General features: G+C 44.4%; 1 protein-coding gene across 7 annotated transcripts in view; it reads right to left on the minus strand.

Moving 5' to 3' along the window:
* Nucleotides 1-6,876: 6,876 nt before the first annotated feature.
* Nucleotides 6,877-17,153, minus strand: part of HSD17B8 (hydroxysteroid 17-beta dehydrogenase 8) — a 50,523-nt gene continuing 40,246 nt past the window's right edge. For all 7 annotated transcript variants that reach the window (XM_078767534.1, XM_078767530.1, XM_078767532.1 and 4 more), the window contains exons 9-10: nucleotides 11,116-11,190; nucleotides 6,877-8,712 (exon numbers count right to left, since the gene is read on the minus strand). In XM_078767534.1, the coding sequence (XP_078623660.1) occupies nucleotides 8,696-8,712; nucleotides 11,116-11,190 (92 nt within the window). In that variant the 3' untranslated portion in view covers nucleotides 6,877-8,695. The remainder of the gene's footprint in view (nucleotides 8,713-11,115; nucleotides 11,191-17,153) is intronic.

The following is a 17,153-nucleotide window of genomic DNA, read 5'->3' on the forward strand; positions in this document are numbered from 1 at the left end:
CTCAGAGGTGAGTGTGCGTATCTCAAGGCTGTCCTTCCAGGCCAAGAAACGAGCCAGCTCGCGATTATGTTGACCGAACTATATGTGTATGAGTGTTTGGCCTGTCCGTGTCACCACCTGCAATGGAAAACTAGTCCCGTTAGTGAAGGCTATTCCAAAGGTGGTGTAAACATTTATGAAAGTATTTACTTTTAGTTTGTCCAATACTGTACATAACAGGTGAATTTGGGGGTCATCGCACTGTACTTAGACAAAGAGGGATAGAACGGAATAGCAAAAGGGTTTACCTTTCCATAATTGATCCTGAAGAAGGAAGGATGGAAGAGGAATTGTCTGACAAGGGGTTATAATAAACTATGATGATGGACAATGAAGCTGTGAAACACTTTTTGCATTTTGAATACATTTTTGCTTATGATGTCTTCATAAATAACAGGCATTTTCTTAATGATACACTCACCTGTGCAATATTTCAATTGGAGAATCCACTATTTTCACAAGCCCTTCTAGCAGGTGCACGTCCCGAATTGGTCTCTTCCAGCGTTTGTCTGTGTTGCATTAAAAGTACCTTCGTGACAATGACTACCTTTGCTTATTTCTGTACTTATTCTAGTTCACCTCCACTTTTTTTTTTACTCCCGCTAGGGAGCAATGCATTCGTGTGTGTGTGTGTGTGTGTGTGTGTGTGTGTGTGTGTGTGTGTGTGTGTGTGTGTGTGTGTGTGTGTGTGTGTTCGTGAACAAGATATCTGGAAAAGTTCTGAACGGATTTGGATGAAAGTTGGTGGGATGATTGCCCTTGGGATAAGGAAGAATTGATTAGTTTTTGGTGAAGCTCAGGATATTATTCCGGATCCAGGAATTTTTTGAAGGATTTTTTTTACCATTGGAAGATAGGGCTCATTTTTTTTTTTACATTATCTTCTATATATTCTATATTTAACATTGTGATATGAAAATAGTTTTCATATTTGTTGTAAATGTAGTTTAAACTCGTGGTTATGCGTTAGAGCGGTGTATTTTTTAGCAGCGTCGTCTTCAATGTTCATTTTTTTTTTCTAATAAAGACATATTCTGTCATTTTAAAACCACCAAAGTGTGTATTCGGTTACCCCGTTTCATAAAATGTATCGTTTGATACGTATAATGGTTTAAAACTGTTTTTTTTGTTTGTTTGTTTTTTTACCTCAGAAGAGATATCAACATTTACCTCAGCGAATGTCAATCGCGGTGTCAGTATTTGATGAACTTATGAAGACTTACGTGACTTGTAAGTGTGACAAGCAGGTGCACGGGATTCTTCCCAGAAGAATGAGTGGTCGCATTTAGCTTGTACGACTTAAAATGAGCGAGTTTTGTTTTGACGTTTGGGCCAGTTTTACATGTTGTATCCCTAAGGAATGAAACGAACGCTTTTCCTGTCTTACAATGTTATTAGAAGTCACACATGCCTCAAAATACACTCACTTATATAGAATTGAACGCTGAATCCGAAAATGTAAGTGAAATTGCCTTGTTTTTTTAATATTATCTTCTATATATTCTAAATATATATCTGTGCAGTGTCTGTCTTGTCTTGTCTTGTGTTGTCACTGAACTACTCCCTCAAACTTTTGTGAAATCGTACTATTCCAACTTGACCCACAGCGGGAGTATGCGCTCTACTGAGTGGCGTTCTAGTTATTGTATTTTTTTATCATGTAAGGCTCACCTCTGAGCTGTCTAGCCCAGGTTTGAATCCCAACCGAGCTATAAACTGTCACCTTGGTGTTTTGAATGCAGGGTGAGGTATCGATGGGTGCGCCGTCCATCGGAGGGACGTTAAGCCGGAGGATTCGTCTACCACCACTGGTTGTTGATGGACGTCAAATACCTTATTGTGTCTTTTGGGAAGAGTAGGTGAGTTATGCTACTATCCTGAACAAATTACAAGTCTTCAGTCGGACGTCAGGCCTGGCCATCGAGTTCGTGAAAGACCTGGGCAAAAAACGTTCCCTGAATGACTTCACAAGAAGGTGGGGCGTATTTGAGGTCATTAAAGTACTAAAGTAGTACTGGTAGTCGTAGTTTTAGTGGAGAAAATCTATAGGTATGGGTGGGTATATAGTATATGGGAACACGAAGATGTATTCACCAATTAAGATACAAATATTTTAATGACTTTTCCCTCTTCAAGAGTTACAGGTAATGGGTTAAAAAGGAGAGTGAGGGTGCAATGTATGATGCTGTAAATGAAAATCCATTTCATATACCTGTCAGGCCTTTCACAATGGGCAGGAGTTGACTGGTTGAATCACAAGCAGCTCTTGTTTGGCTGAGTATGGGGTCACAACCAGCCATAAGTATTTCCACTGCTGTATTATTGCGTCCGTCACCAAAGGTGGATGGAGGTTATGTTTTCACCCCTGTTTGTCTGTCTGTGAGCAGGATATCTCGAAAAGTTATGGACGGATTCGGACGAAACTTGGTAGACAGATTGGGTGTATGATGAGGATGAATTGATTCGATTTTGGTGAAGACCTGGATCTGGATCCGGATACGAGAATGTTAAAAGTCATTCTTCGCCATTGAGATAGGGCCAAAATCTGTATATAACTTGATGTCAAAAAGTTGTCGACAGATAATGACGAAACTTGATGGACGAGTTGGTTAGGTGACAAGAACAAGCCGATTCGATTTTGGTTCAGGTTCGGATCCAGATCCGGCCTTTCAGTGGGATAGAAAACTGAAACTGTTCAGACTGGCGGAGGTATGCGCTCTACCGAGTGCCGTTCTAGTTTATCTTTAAAATTCCTCTGAGTTGTAACACACATGTCAGATGTGGTGTTGTGGATGTTCTGTGTTTTAGAGGTAGAAAGTCTGATGACAGTATGTTAGAGGACATCTAGTGAATAAGCACATAAACATAGGGGGACTTTAACCACCCACCTTTCCCACTCCCTTTGCTTCGTACCTCGTCCCTCGTTTTACTCATGTACTCACCCAAGCTTCTTACCCTCTACTCTCCGCTCCTTCCACATTCCACACGCCCCAGTTCCCATCTCCTTTTTTGGGATACAATTTTTATTTTTTTGCATACAAGATCGAGGCTCGTGAAGGAGCGAACATTAATCACACAAAAAAAATCAAACAGACACATAAAACATATAACAAGGGGAGCAGTAGACAAGATGGGGAGAGAGGGGGAAGGACACAAACACAACGTTTGAGAGAAGGGACATTGGGAGATCTGTGGGAGGGAGAGGGCTTGGGCGGAGGAGGCGTGGGGGGGGGGGGGGGGTGGGAGAAGTATAAAACACATGGACACTGCAAGGACTTCCAGGAAAGAAGTTGGTATTTCAAAAAAGTGGATCTGGGGTCAATCCCGATCAATATTGAGGTTTGTGGAGGAGCTCGAACATAGAACTGATCAGGAAGTAATAGAACAAAAGGAACAGTAGAAAAAGAGAGAGAGTAGGGGGGGAGGGGAGTGACACACCTACAGCAAGGTCGAGGGACAAAATAGAGGGACGAATAAGGTATGAAGGCGAGGGTAGGATACGGAGTGAAAAGGATGGATACAGCCACAAACTCTCAATCACACAAGTGTAAGGTAAAACTGGAAACATCGAAAGAGGTTGTCTTTTGGAGAGTTAATAGGGGTAGAAAAGGTAATGGTTGTGGATTGGGGATGATCTGAGATGGTGGTCAACAGCTGTTTTGAAGCCCTGAATGGAAAAATTACCTCCTTTCTCTTTCATATCACCAGCCATCCCTTTTCTTCTTTCAACAACTTTAAAGTTCTTAGTTAAGGCCTCCTTATATGTTTATAATAAACAGATCCCATCCTATATTAAAAGAGGAGAATCTTATTTTGGCTTAAAAAGCTAAACTTTCCCTTTTTTATCTGGAGTTTAGAGTCTGGAGTCTGGAGTTTAGTGTCTGCCCTTAAGTTTTGAAAAATCCATTTTGAATCTGATTTCACTCACGGTTGCCGATAGTCCTCTACATCTGTCCTCACCCCATTGCTGGTTTGATGTCCAAAAGCTCAACCGCCCATATATCGAGCCATGTGCCGATACAGACAAAGGAGCTTGGGAATGGCTGTGTGAATGGACAAAGTTGTCTCGATCAAATCGAAGACCAAGCAGAAGACGGCAGTTACACCGAAATAACTTTTAGGTGACATGGACCATGGACATGGACCATGGTGACATGGTTTAGGTCGTTGGATGCTCTTTATGAAATATTGCTGCACAGGGTTGAGTGAGGTTGAGAATCTTCTGACCCATGATATTTATTACCCCCATTAACCTTTCCTAACGCAACCATCTTACTTGCTGGTTTCAGTGTGTCCACTTACTCCACTCTTTCCTTTTTATGTTTGTTCATTCCCTTGATGTTTGTCCACTCTCAGTTCTACCTTACTCTTCCAGTTAGAGACTCTGAGAGCATGAGGCAAAAAATTCTGTGGTCTCTTGAGATTAAAATTTAACTCTTTTTGCCTGAATTCAAAGCACTACGTCTGGTGGAAACCGACCACAGCTCATCACCCATCTAACACCATCCCTACAGTGAAGAATGGTGGTGGCAGCATCATGCTATGGGGATGCTTTTCAGCAGCAGGGACTGGGAGACCTTTAAAGATAGGGGGATCAATGAATGAAGCAAATACAGGCAAATCCTTAAACCCTAAAGGTGTTTTTGAACCTCTCTCTCCATATTTTTGTCCCACAGTCCATGTACAAGTGAACCTAAAAGTTGGAGTTTTCATTTGACTTTGTCTAGCTGTCAAAGTGTCTGAGATTGAAGCTCAATAATGCTGGACGTATACACACTCTCACTTCGACGTTGTTGTTTTTGTTATTTGTAATGAGAAATCTTGCATTATTCCTCAAATCCCTTCTTCTAGCCTTTGCCCTCTCAAACACCCTCCCTTTACTGCTCCCTCTCTTCCATGCATTTTCCTTGAACACCCACTTTTGGGAACACCCAAGGAGGATCTGCCATGTTACACATGATGACTGGGTTATGCCCGACTTTCAATCATCGACATGATCTGCATACAAAGCCGAGCAGGAGCTGCAATGCAAGCGGCACGCGATCCATCACTGCCAAAGGGGAGAGTGTTGAAGTGCAATGGTGGGGGTTGGGGAGGTGTGGGGGGGGGGGGGGGGGGTGAGAAGTTGGATGCGTGTATGTGTATGTGTATATATATATATATATACTGTGTGTGTGTATGTATGTGTGTATATATATACACACATATACATATATATACACAGTATCTGCAAAAACGTCATGTGCTGTAGAAGAGCAATATCACGACACTCCTCATGATGAATTGTGGGTCTTAGCGAGGTGTGTGTGTGTGTGTGTGTGTGTGTTTACCTTCATATATGCACACAATCTGCTCAATTTGTCATCGTGGAGACTGCTGCACAGACAGAAATCACACTCAAAGAGACCGAGTCACCTTTGGCGACACAGACACATCCCGACTCGGATGTAAACTGTCATCCTTGTGTTTCACAGACAGGGTGATTCATCAATGTGTGTGCCGTCCCTCAGATGAACATCAAACTGGGTATCCCATCTGCCGGTATTGGTTGGTGGATTTGGTGGACGTTAAAGATCCAAGGTATCTTTCACAAAGAGCAGGCGAGCTATCGCCAGCACCCTGAACAAATTACAAATTCCTGCTCCAACTTTCAGGTGGCAGTGGCATTGCATCAGCAGCACAGCTGCACTCCCAACAATGATACAACCAGCAGCCACAGGCTGTATATACAATGTGAATGGATGATCCCTTTGGTTGCAGAAAACAACAAAAAACTTTAATTCAGAAGTTTACCACCATTGTCGTACCCTCTTTTACACCAGCTTATTGAGCATGTAAAAGTAATTATTCATGCCTGTTGCTTGTGTTGTTTATGATGACATCCCAAACTAGAACGGCACTCGGTAGAGAGTATACCCCCGCCAGGCTGAACGCTTTACGTTTTGTATCCCACTAACAGGTCGGATCTGGATTCGAACCTGAATCAAAATCTAATCGGCTTGTATTTTCTCACTTACCCCACTCATCCATCAAGTTTCGTCCAAACCCGTCCACAACTTTTTGAGATATCGTGCTATGTATCGTTTTTTACCCTATCAATCAATGGTGAAAATAATTTTTTCAACCTCTCGGATTCAGATCCGGATCTTCACCAAAATCGAATCAGTTCGTCCTTGTCACATACCAAACCTCTCCATCAAATGCCATCTGGATCCGTCCGCAACTTTTTATCAATGGAGGTAAAAATCGTAAATGTTCTGGGTTTTTTTTTGCAGCCTTTAAGATTTTAATTTTATTTCAGTTGAATTCTTTATTTGAACAATATAGAACACAAATCACCTTGTTTGTACTTCCAAAAACTTTCAGTTTAGCAGTACTTGCACAAACGATTACACCGTCTCGACCAATCAAATTTGCCGGATTTCTATTTTTTTCTCTGAGGAAGGAGTAACAGCGAGATTCAGACAAAATGGCGGCATTTAGCGATGCAACGACACAACTAATTTCGTCCAAAAGATCTGTGTTTCGGTGCATCTTTTTCTTAAAGATCGTTCCAAAATCGTCAGTTTCTCCGAGAAGAGTTGGCAGAAGGTTCAGCACTGGACTGTTCCATTTGACCGATCGTCAGCTCCGTATCATTGCGTCACACCTATTATAAAGTTAACAAACAAAGCTAGACCATAATCATGATCGTAAACGCAAAGCAAAAGTTGAAAAGACCATTCCCACGCCATTTTCCTCGAGACTACACGGTGTAAGGTGTTCCATGAACTCTCTAGTTTCCATCCTTTTTTCCTAGTTTCCTTCTGAGGTCACACTGAGTGAGTACAAACAGCACTGAGTGAGTCACAATTTATTGTTCATCAACATAATTTCACATCAAACTTATCCAGTATTCTGGTGGCTTCCTAGCTTCGCACCGGAGGATAATTGGAACACAGGTTGAAGCGATATTCAGAGTGGTACGTTCCTCAAACCCACGTGGTTTGGAGGAATGAAGGAAGTGTAACTTTAAAAAATGGAGGCTGAAATGCCACGTGGAAGGTTAATATACTTTATAACCAACGAGCTGTGTACACACCCTGCATGCATATAATGTGAATTTGAAGTGGAGTTCAACTTCTTTACAGAAAGCAAAGATTGCAGCACATGTAAGCGATACTACATACTCAATAGACATACTCATGTTGTACTACGTACTTAATAGACATACAGCGCACATGTTATACCGAGAAGACTGCAGAGCTTCAACTGCACATGCACATTTGCCAAGAATTTGCTCCGTTGTCCGAGCCCATGCCCTCGTGCTGGGGAGAGGTGCACAGCTTGCATCAAACAAGCAAGCAAACTTGCTTAATACATAACTAGCGGAGTCTACCCGTGGCTTCGTTGACGGACCCATTAGTCGTCCTGTTTGCCAAAATTAATTTACCCGTGCAAAGAGTGCTTTAACCTCAGCGTTGCCCAGGTAAAAATGGGAATTGTAACACCCTCTGCAGCCATCACCAGGTGGCGCTACACGGTACACATTTACATAGAGAATTCATGATCCCACCAAACCCCACACCCTGAAAGTCCTGTTTATCCCGTGTACCACGCCCCAGCCCTCTCCCTTCCGCAGATCTCCCGATGTCCCTGTTCTCTACTGGTGTTGTGTTTCCCTCTCTCCCCATATGTGTTAGCTCTCCCCCTGTAGTTTATTATATGTTATATGTGGTAACTCTTACATGAGCCTCGACTGAGTATTAAAAAAAAAAAAAACCATGCCCTTGCGTGAGCCTGTTACCCCCGACACAAAGTTGTATTTGTACCCTGAGTTTGGAGTTTGTAACTTAAAAGATGTGGCCGTGCATAGAACACATACAAACAAAGAGAAGTTTTTGCCTTTTTTAGGTACTAGCTAGCACAACCATTCCCTATGAGAGCGACAGGAAGGGTAATTCCTCTCCGGGATATATAGGGTACATTAGATCTAGGGTCGAACCTCAAGAACATTGGGGTGTATTCATTCACCAAGTTTCTTGTAGAGCACTTGCCAAGTTGTTTAAGCATCAGAGCAAGCACTCCATTCAAAACCGTTGATAAGGAACGGCTGGCTTGGCAAGCGCTAGCTACCTGCTTGAAAACTGAATACACCCCGGGTTTTCTCCCTTTCAGTTTTGTGTTAAACAGCATTAGCGAATGTTTCAAAAGGTAATCATACGTGTTTGTGGTTTATAATATTTTTTACTTCTGGTCGGGGTGCTCCCATGAAAATGGCACGACAACATGTTCATACACATGAACACGGCATTTGTTCAAGGAGGAAAAACCCCTTGGGGAGATGGGACATTATTCGTATTAATAGTTTTCTAATAACATTAATATTATGCTATTATATTGAGTGTTGTTACTTTTGTTATTAGAAGCGGCTTTGGAAAAATGCCACAATAAAGCTTAACACGGATATACACCTCGACACACAACCCCATGGTGGGGAAACTCCCCTTGGGATGGGGGGGGAGGGGTCAAAAATCGACAGACAGACAGACACCAAATTGTGTATTTTCGTTTGATGATGATAGATAGATATGCCAGAGCAGAGATTTGCGCATACAATGTAACTTTTCTTCGTGTCTCGGCTGGAGCTGACACGTGATGCTTTTTCCTTTTGTACCTATGGATGTAGACCACCTGAAAGAAGGTAGCAGAGAAAGGAAAGGAACTCAGTTAGAAGTCGGAAGAGAAATGCTCAAACTGAAAGCATGGGACATGACAGGATGAATGCATGTTTAATTGTGTGGTATACAATGCCACTGTTGTTTTCCATCTCGTTGTACAATCTGCTGTCTTTCCATGCTCGGATACACAACACCACTTTCGCACTGCTGTCTCATGACTCTCAGACAAAACCCACAAAGTAAGTCAAAAAGAGGGTTTGGCCTACATCCACATTTACAGTCATGTGAAAAAGTAAGTACACCCCATGTAAAGTTTTGACGTTTTCAACATATTTCAACATACAGCTATTTGATCTTAATTTCAACAATATTGATAGATAAAGGTGATATAATATAACAAATATCATGAAACATTTACATTTTGCAGTCCATTGTATAATTTAAATAAACATAAATGCAAATTTCGCATGTCGAAAAACTAAGTACACCCCTACATTTATCACTACTTCAAATACCTAAAACGAGAACCAGGTGCACCAGCTCACGTGCAAATGATTAGAACATCGTTAGAGAGGATCTTGGAGGAACCTGTCTTATTTCAACCTCAGACATTTAGTTTGGTTTGCTCTTTGTTGTTGAAGTGTGCGGTGTCACCATGCCTAGATCAAAAGAGCTCTCTGAGGCCTTCAGAAAGAAGGGTAATGATGCGTACGAGTCTGGGTAGTGATTTTAAAAGATCTCCAAACAATTTGAAATCAATGATTCGACTGTCCGGAAGATCATCTACAAGTGGAGAAGATTTCAAACAACTGCCAACTTGTTAAGGCCAGGCCACCCCAGCAAGTTCAGCCCGAGAGCAGACCGCATGATGCTGAAAGAAGTCTCTAAGAACCCCAGAATGTCATCACGGGACCTACAGGTAGCTCTTGCCACTGTTGATGTCAAAGTGCACGAGTCTACCATTAGAAAGAGGCTGCACAAATTTGATCTACATGGGAGGTGTGCCAGGAGGAAACCTTTGCTGTCCAGAAAGAACATCAGGGCAAGACTAAAGTTTGCCAATGAACACCTAGGCAAAGACCAGCACTTCTGGAACAATGTGCTCTGGACAGATGAGTCAAAGGTAGAGCTATTTGGCCACAGTACCAGAAGACATATTTGGCGAAAACCAAAGACAGCATTTGACCACAAGAACCTGATACCAACTGTAAAGCATGGTGGTGGAAATATTATGGTTTGGGGCAGCTTTGCTGCATCAGGGCCTGGGCAGCTCACCATCATCGAATCCACTATGAATTCTTCATTGTACTAGAGGGTGCTTGAGGATAATGTGAGGCCATCTGTCAGAAAGTTGAAGCTCAACCGAAGGTGGACCTTGCAACATGACAATGACCCTAAACATACCAGTAAATCCACCAAGGAATGGCTGAAAAGAAAGAAATGGAGGGTTCTGGAATGGCCAGGTCAAAACACAGATCTAAATCCCATTGAGATGTTGTGGGGGGACTTGACATGAGCTGTGCTTGCAAGAAACCCCTTAAACATCGCACAGCTGAAAGAATTCTGCATGGAGGAGTGGGCAAAAATTTCTCCCAGTCGATGTCATAGACTGGTAGACAGTTAAAAGAAACGCCAACTTGAGGTTGTTTCTGCCAAAGGGGGCAATACCACCTATTAGAGCCAAGGGTGTACTTACTTTTTCCACATGCGAAATTTGCATTTATGTTTATTTAAATTATACAATGGACTACAAAATGTAAATGTTTCATGATATTTGTTATATTATATAACTTTTATCTATCAATATTGTTGAAATGAAGATCAAATAGCTGTATGTTGAAATATGTTGAAAAAGTCAAATTTTACATGGGGTGTACTTACTTTTTCACGTGACTGTATATGGCTCTCTGCTCTTGAAATTCGATGAAAACTTTAATGAAAGGACATTAGAAGACCACACAATACTTTTGTCTGATGGGATTGCCTAGAGCTGATGCACCTACCTTTAGCTGTCGAGTCTGGGTTCAATCCCTGACCTGATTCTAATGTGTCGATTTGGTATTTCCTTGAAAGGGCATGGGTTGAATTAACGTGTGCGCTGTCACTGGTATCCTGGGAGAATTCCTTCCCTTATGTGAGGGCACTGCATCAGTGGCACAGCCATGTCTCGGTAATGAAGCAACCAGAGGGCCAAATTCACAAAGCAATCCCGGTACAACTTGCCATGAACAGATTAGACACAGGACGTGAAATATATTCATTGATTAATGTATGCAAGTGGTGAACATGCCACCAAAGTCGCCACCTGCCGACCACATGACGTGCCTTAATGCAAGGTTTCACCAATTAAATGCCCTGAGCATAATGTTGTGGAACTTCAATTCAAGTATACTGTTCAGGTGTTCCTGGACCTTACCTGTAACTTCAATGCTCGCACCAGTGATGTATTTGCTGTCGTCAGATGCCAGGAACGCACAAACACCTGCCACTTCTGTCGAAATGAAACGAAAAACGTTTATTTGCATACAAGTATAAGGAGTTGAACAAATCTGTGAAAAGTTTGACAAAAGTGCCCCTTTATATGTTTACCCTTTTTGAGATGGCCTTTAAACAAATATAACACTTGTCAGGGATTCGTTTTTCATTTGGATACTAGCAAAAGTACCCGGCGTTCCTGGGTAACGCAGTCGCTTCGTGCCGGGATTATGAAGGGGGAGAGAGGAGGGGGGGGGGGGGAGAGAGAAGGGGGGGGGAGGGAGAGAGGGGAGAGAAGAGGCAGGAGAGAGGAGGGGGGGAAAGAGGAGGGGGAGAGAAGGGGAGAGTGTGACGGGAGGGAAAGCAGAGGGGTAGGGAGAGAATCGGAGAGGGGAGGGGAGGGGAGGAGAAAGGTGGAGGAGGAGAAAAAGGGCAGGAGAAGGGGAGAGCGAGGAGAAAAAGGGCAGAAGAGGAGGAGAAGGAGGAGAAAAAGGGCAGGAGAGGGGAGGAGTAGGGAAGGGAAGAGGGTGAGGGGGGGGAGGTAAAGAGAGGGGTGAAGCGGAGGGGGAAGGGATAGGGGAGGAATGGGGAAGGGGACAGGGGAGGTGAGGAGGGGTGTGATGAAGGGAGGAGATTAGAGATCCTGTAGACTAAATAAGTATTGACATCAGGAGTGAAATCTGAAAAAATTAAGACGTTAAACGATTCTTTTAACGAAGTGTATTTATTTAAGCAAGGCTGTCATCCCTCCTTCTGCTCTGTCATTTTAATTCATACCTCCATAGGTTAGGGTGTCACTCTACCATACTGGAACCTGCAATACTTGTAGGAAACCCGAAGATTTGCACCATCTGTTTTTAAAAATGTGCTCAATATATGATTGACCCAGATTGCGTCTATTTCAAGGTATTAAATGGTCGAAAATGTTCAGCAGAATAGACTCACCAATCCCCACTTCTTTAAACCAGAAGCAATCACCTTTCTGTCGCTTCCCAAGCCAGCTATTCCTTATCAACCGTTTCGTTGGAGTACTTGCTTGAGTGCTTAAGCCGCTTGGCGAGCGGTCTTCAAGCTTATTGGTAATGGAACACACTTAGGGGATGACACTTTCTGTGAGTGAGCCAGTCGAGTATCCTGTCTCAGAGTGGTGACCTGTCCCCTAGCCCCTTAGCCAATGAAACCTCCTTGACAGCCTTGTAATATACACATGCACCTTAAAAAATTATATAATATTTTCATTTCAAATATAAAATTTATATCGTTTTAATTTCAAATAGAACCACCTTTAGAGGCCATTTTTCCCCAGAGAGCAGGGGTTGGCCTTTTTCGGGCACCGTGGTCCCCTTTTTGAAGCAATGTTTTATGGCCGGATGCCCTTCCTGCCGCCAACCCTGTTAGTCGCCTCTTGTGACACACAAGGAATTACCAGTGAACTGGTATTCAAATTTGCTGACCTCGGAAGGATGACAGGCTGAGTCAACCCCTCTGGCGTTAATTCAGCAATCGACCGGTAATCAAACCCAGGATCCTAGGATCCCAAGGCGGCACCCTAACCACTAAGCCAACACCAAGCTTCTATCATTTATATAACATTTTATTTTAATTCATTCTGATGGTATTTTTTTAAATATCATTTTAATTTCAAATATAAAATTTATATAACATTTTAATTTCAAATATGAAATTTATATAACACTAGCAGAAGTACCCGGCATTGCCGGGCGGGGGAGGGGAGGGGGAAGGGAGGGGGAGGGGGAAGGGGAGGGGTGGGGGAGGGGGAAGGGGAGGGGTGGGGGAGGGCAGGGGAACGGGGGAGAGCGAGCCCCTTGGTAAAGCGAGCGATTTTTTTTTTCATAGCGTCATAGCGTTCAGAGCGTCATAGCGTTCATAGCGTTTCATAGCGTCATAGCGATTTTTTTTTTCATAGCGTCATAGCGTCATAGCGTTCATATCGTTCATAGCGTCATAGCGTTTCATAGCATCATAGCGATTTTTTTTTTTCATAGCGTCAGAGCGTTCATAGCGTCATAGCGTTCATATCGTTCATAGCGTTTCATAGCGTCATATCGTTCATAGCTTCATAGCGTCATAGCGTCATATCGTTCATAGCGTCATCGCATTCATAGCGTTTCATAGCGTCATAGCGATTTTTTTGTTCATAGCGTTTCATAGCATCATAGCGTTCATAGCGTCATCGCGTTCATAGCGTTTCATACCGTCATAGCGATTTTTTTTTTCATAGCGTCATAGCGTCATAGCGTTCATAGCGTCATAGCGTCATAGCGTCGTGATCGCTCTGAGCGAATCAGCGCCCACCTGCTCTGATTCCGTTGATTCCGTGCGCTGAAATGCGCTGAGGTAAATATGAATAAAAAATATGGATCATCAAATATTTTGAGTTCGGCCATGTTCGTCCCAGGCTCAATGGCCATGTCTATGCCAAATATCAAGCACGTAAGCCTCTCCGTTTAGGAGTCTATCGGTAACATCACACACACACACACACACACACACACACACACACACACACACACACACACACACACACACACACACACACACACACACAAACTGTTTTATATATATAGATTTTAATTTCAAATATAAAATTTATATAACATTTTAATTTCAAATATAAAATTTATATAACATTTTAATTTCAAATATAAAATTATGACATTAATTTTTTTTTTAATTCCTCACTATTATACCGTCAGCAGAGAGTGCTCTGGTGCAGACATTCAGGATACTCAACATGTAACCAGATTTGAGATTATTATACTGGGAAGAGCATCTTGGCCAGTGGCGGATTAACGCATGGGCACACGGGGCACATGCCCAGAGCCCCCGATTTCAGAGGTCATGCAACTAATGCAACCCGAGATCACAAGAGATGAGAGATAACGAGAGACTGATCGTGGTTCATATTGTTACGGATCGCGGATTAGATGTTATTTACCGAGCGGTGGTATTGCCGCGACCTAACAGTTCCCCCGATTCTTCCCCAACTCACCCGATTCCACCCGAACGTTGGCCAAATCGCGCTACGCTAAATCAATGATTGGAAAGGACACAACGACTGGGATAAATGAAACGACGCAAGGGGTACAGTTCTCAAGACCTCCGGAGGAGGGTATAATTAGTGGTGGAGAAAAGGGGTAGATTACAAGGTAGTGAGGTAAAGACACAGAAGAGATAGGCACTTAAATACAATCTTATCTTATCCCAGACAGACCACACACAAACGGGACAAGGCTGACTTACACAGGGATTGATGGTAGGAAGGGACAGGTAGTCGATAGCACAAGGTGCGCCTTGGCTCGGGGGCAGGATCAAGCACGGTCCAAGAGATGCAGGGAGGTCTCACTGCGCTCGGAAGGGACGTCTCTCTTGCTTCAAGCTCAGCGCGCATCTGACGTCACCTCCCTCTTCCTGCGCATGCTCAGCGGGGAGTGACATGCCCTCGGCTGGTTGGCTCCGCCCCAGATGGGACCGGTCCGCCGCTTCCATTGGGTGCGGGGGTTACCGGGCTCCGCCCTTGACGAGGAGCTGACAGGGAGCCCCTATTTGGTAACCCCGTCGAGCACATGTTCGATGGCGGCTCGCTGGGAAGGCCTCATGCCCTCCCAACACCCCCTACCAACCAAGCCGGAGTGAGGACGCGCACTCCCTGTGCACGCCGCCGCCGTTGCTGTTGTTGTTGTTGTTGTTGCTGAACCGTGAGGAAGAGCTGCGGGGAGGTATTGGGAGGTCCTAAACTTCCTAACGGTGCCATACAATCACATTCTGGTGCAACGAAGGGTCAGAATTAATGGAAACGAGTCCTTAACTGACATAGACTAAGAATAACTAGCAAGATGTCCGAAAGTTGTCTTACATGAGATGCGGTGAACCTGGGCACGACATTTAATGGGGGAAATAGGGGGAGGTCGGGTCTACAGAGTGTTGTTTACAGAAAATGGGACTAGGGAATGGGGGATTGGGGATAGTTGGGAAGTATTGAGGAAATAGGGGAATATTTACAAGCGGATATGGATGGATGCAAATCCCATATCTGCAACATTGCACCCTTCTCTACCTCGGGGCGTCCCGACCCGATAAATTTTTACCTACTTTAATGTGGCACTCAGATGTAGTTCCCTCTACTATTAACTCAACCCTGAGTGCGACAGTTTTACAGATGTTCACAAATGAGTAAATATGTCCCCCTGCGACGTTGCACCCTTCTCCTAACAGAAACACACCCACAGGATAACCGAATCGCGGAAAGCATCCTCAAACTAAACATACAGCCGGTAGGGAGCATCATTTATACAAGACTGATATTTACACTACGATCCAGGACCTGTTCTTTGAGGAACACATGCAGATGTTATGCATAGAGAGAGAGCACGCATGCCAGCATCGATACACCAACCCACGAGTGCCCTGTGGCCCTACGGCCTTTAATAATGTGCAGAGCACCCCGTCCAAGCACCAAAAGCACCACCCCATACGCACAGTCAGCACCATCCGGTGCACCAATAAAGTGTTCAGTAACAAATGCACAATCAAGTGTCCATGGTCACCGGTGGTGTCGCAGCCGGCCGATGTTCTGCCACTGGTCTTGCCTTCATGGAGTGCACTTGGCCTTCTGGCTTCTTTAGAAATAAAGAAAGGCGCCAACCGCGTCCATTTCTAAATTGTGGCCGTCAGGGGGGCCAACTAAAAGTGGTTCACCTGTATGGCATAGGTGCCACGTTGACCCAGAGGTCCATCCACGGGTGGTGCTTGACCGCCAAAGAACTGCGGTCCATTGTGGGCGGCCACCAAAATTGCGGTCCATATGGTGTATCGATCCAGGCAGCAAGCAGCGGAAGTACAGGCCCACAACTGCGGAGCCAGCACCTCTCTCTCCTCTCTCTCCTCTCTCTCTGCCCCAAAGCCAGATCCTCGGAGGTGGGAGACAAAAGAAGACAAGTGAGTAAGGTGGTAAGGGCGCAAAAGTGCACACAATTCAAGGTAATGCACACTGGGGGCACATGGGAACCAGGTGATACAGGTACGTTCCTACCGTATGCCCCCCCCCCCCCCCCACCAGGTAACCTACATTGCCCCTCCCTTACCCCTTACTGTATCCACAAAACACAACACTACCCATAAACATCTACTTCACACATCAACAAACGTCCCTACTGTCTTCCCCGTTCCTCCCATCAACCAAATTCGTCTTCTCTCCCTCCTAACCAATCAAATTTGCCATTTCCAACTCTCATCAAAATTTGCCATCTCCAACTCAACATCAAAATTTGCCATCACCAATTCATCATCAGTCCCTCCTAAGGAGGGAGAGATGGAATCACCCCAATGTCTCATCCACGTCGTGATGCGTCTCACAAATCCACACAGCAATTCTCCTTTCCTGCAACACAGAACAAAGGAACACAGGTGTGGAGTCATCATCATCACCTCAGGTAAGTGGCTGCGTATGGTGCGACAGGTTCATCAATCCTAACTATTTCCTAAATGACTTTAACAACTTTACATTACCCGGGGTCTTTCCCTGCCAATCCATTGGCCAACTTACACTATGGGTTCTAAAAACCAATTCCCATTGACCAAACTGTGGTGCTTCTCAAGTTGGGGTCTCACTCCCCCGATTCATCACTCGGTGCCCCCGCACAATTTCGGTGGCTGGGTCGTGTGACGCTCCTAGCTGGTCCGCCCACCTGCACACCTCCACCACTGTTGTTGCCTACAGAGCTCACCTGCTCCTCACCCTAACCTAACTAACTGGGGAAGGCCCTCTCGCACTCTCACCCCCTCAGTGCCCTCTCTGGCACGGCCTGCCCGATCCACACCCGGGATCCTCAGGCACCCACTGACACTAACGGCTCCCAGAGCCCACCTGCGGCCTCACCTGGCCGACATCTAACAGTGGCGGAGTGCCCAACCATTCACACTCATACTAACAGGCCACACGACCAGCCAATTTCACCA

This window comes from Myxine glutinosa, chromosome 13 (assembly GCF_964187855.1).
Source record: "Myxine glutinosa chromosome 13, kmMyxGlut1.1, whole genome shotgun sequence".
Lineage (NCBI taxonomy): Eukaryota > Metazoa > Chordata > Myxini > Myxiniformes > Myxinidae > Myxine > Myxine glutinosa.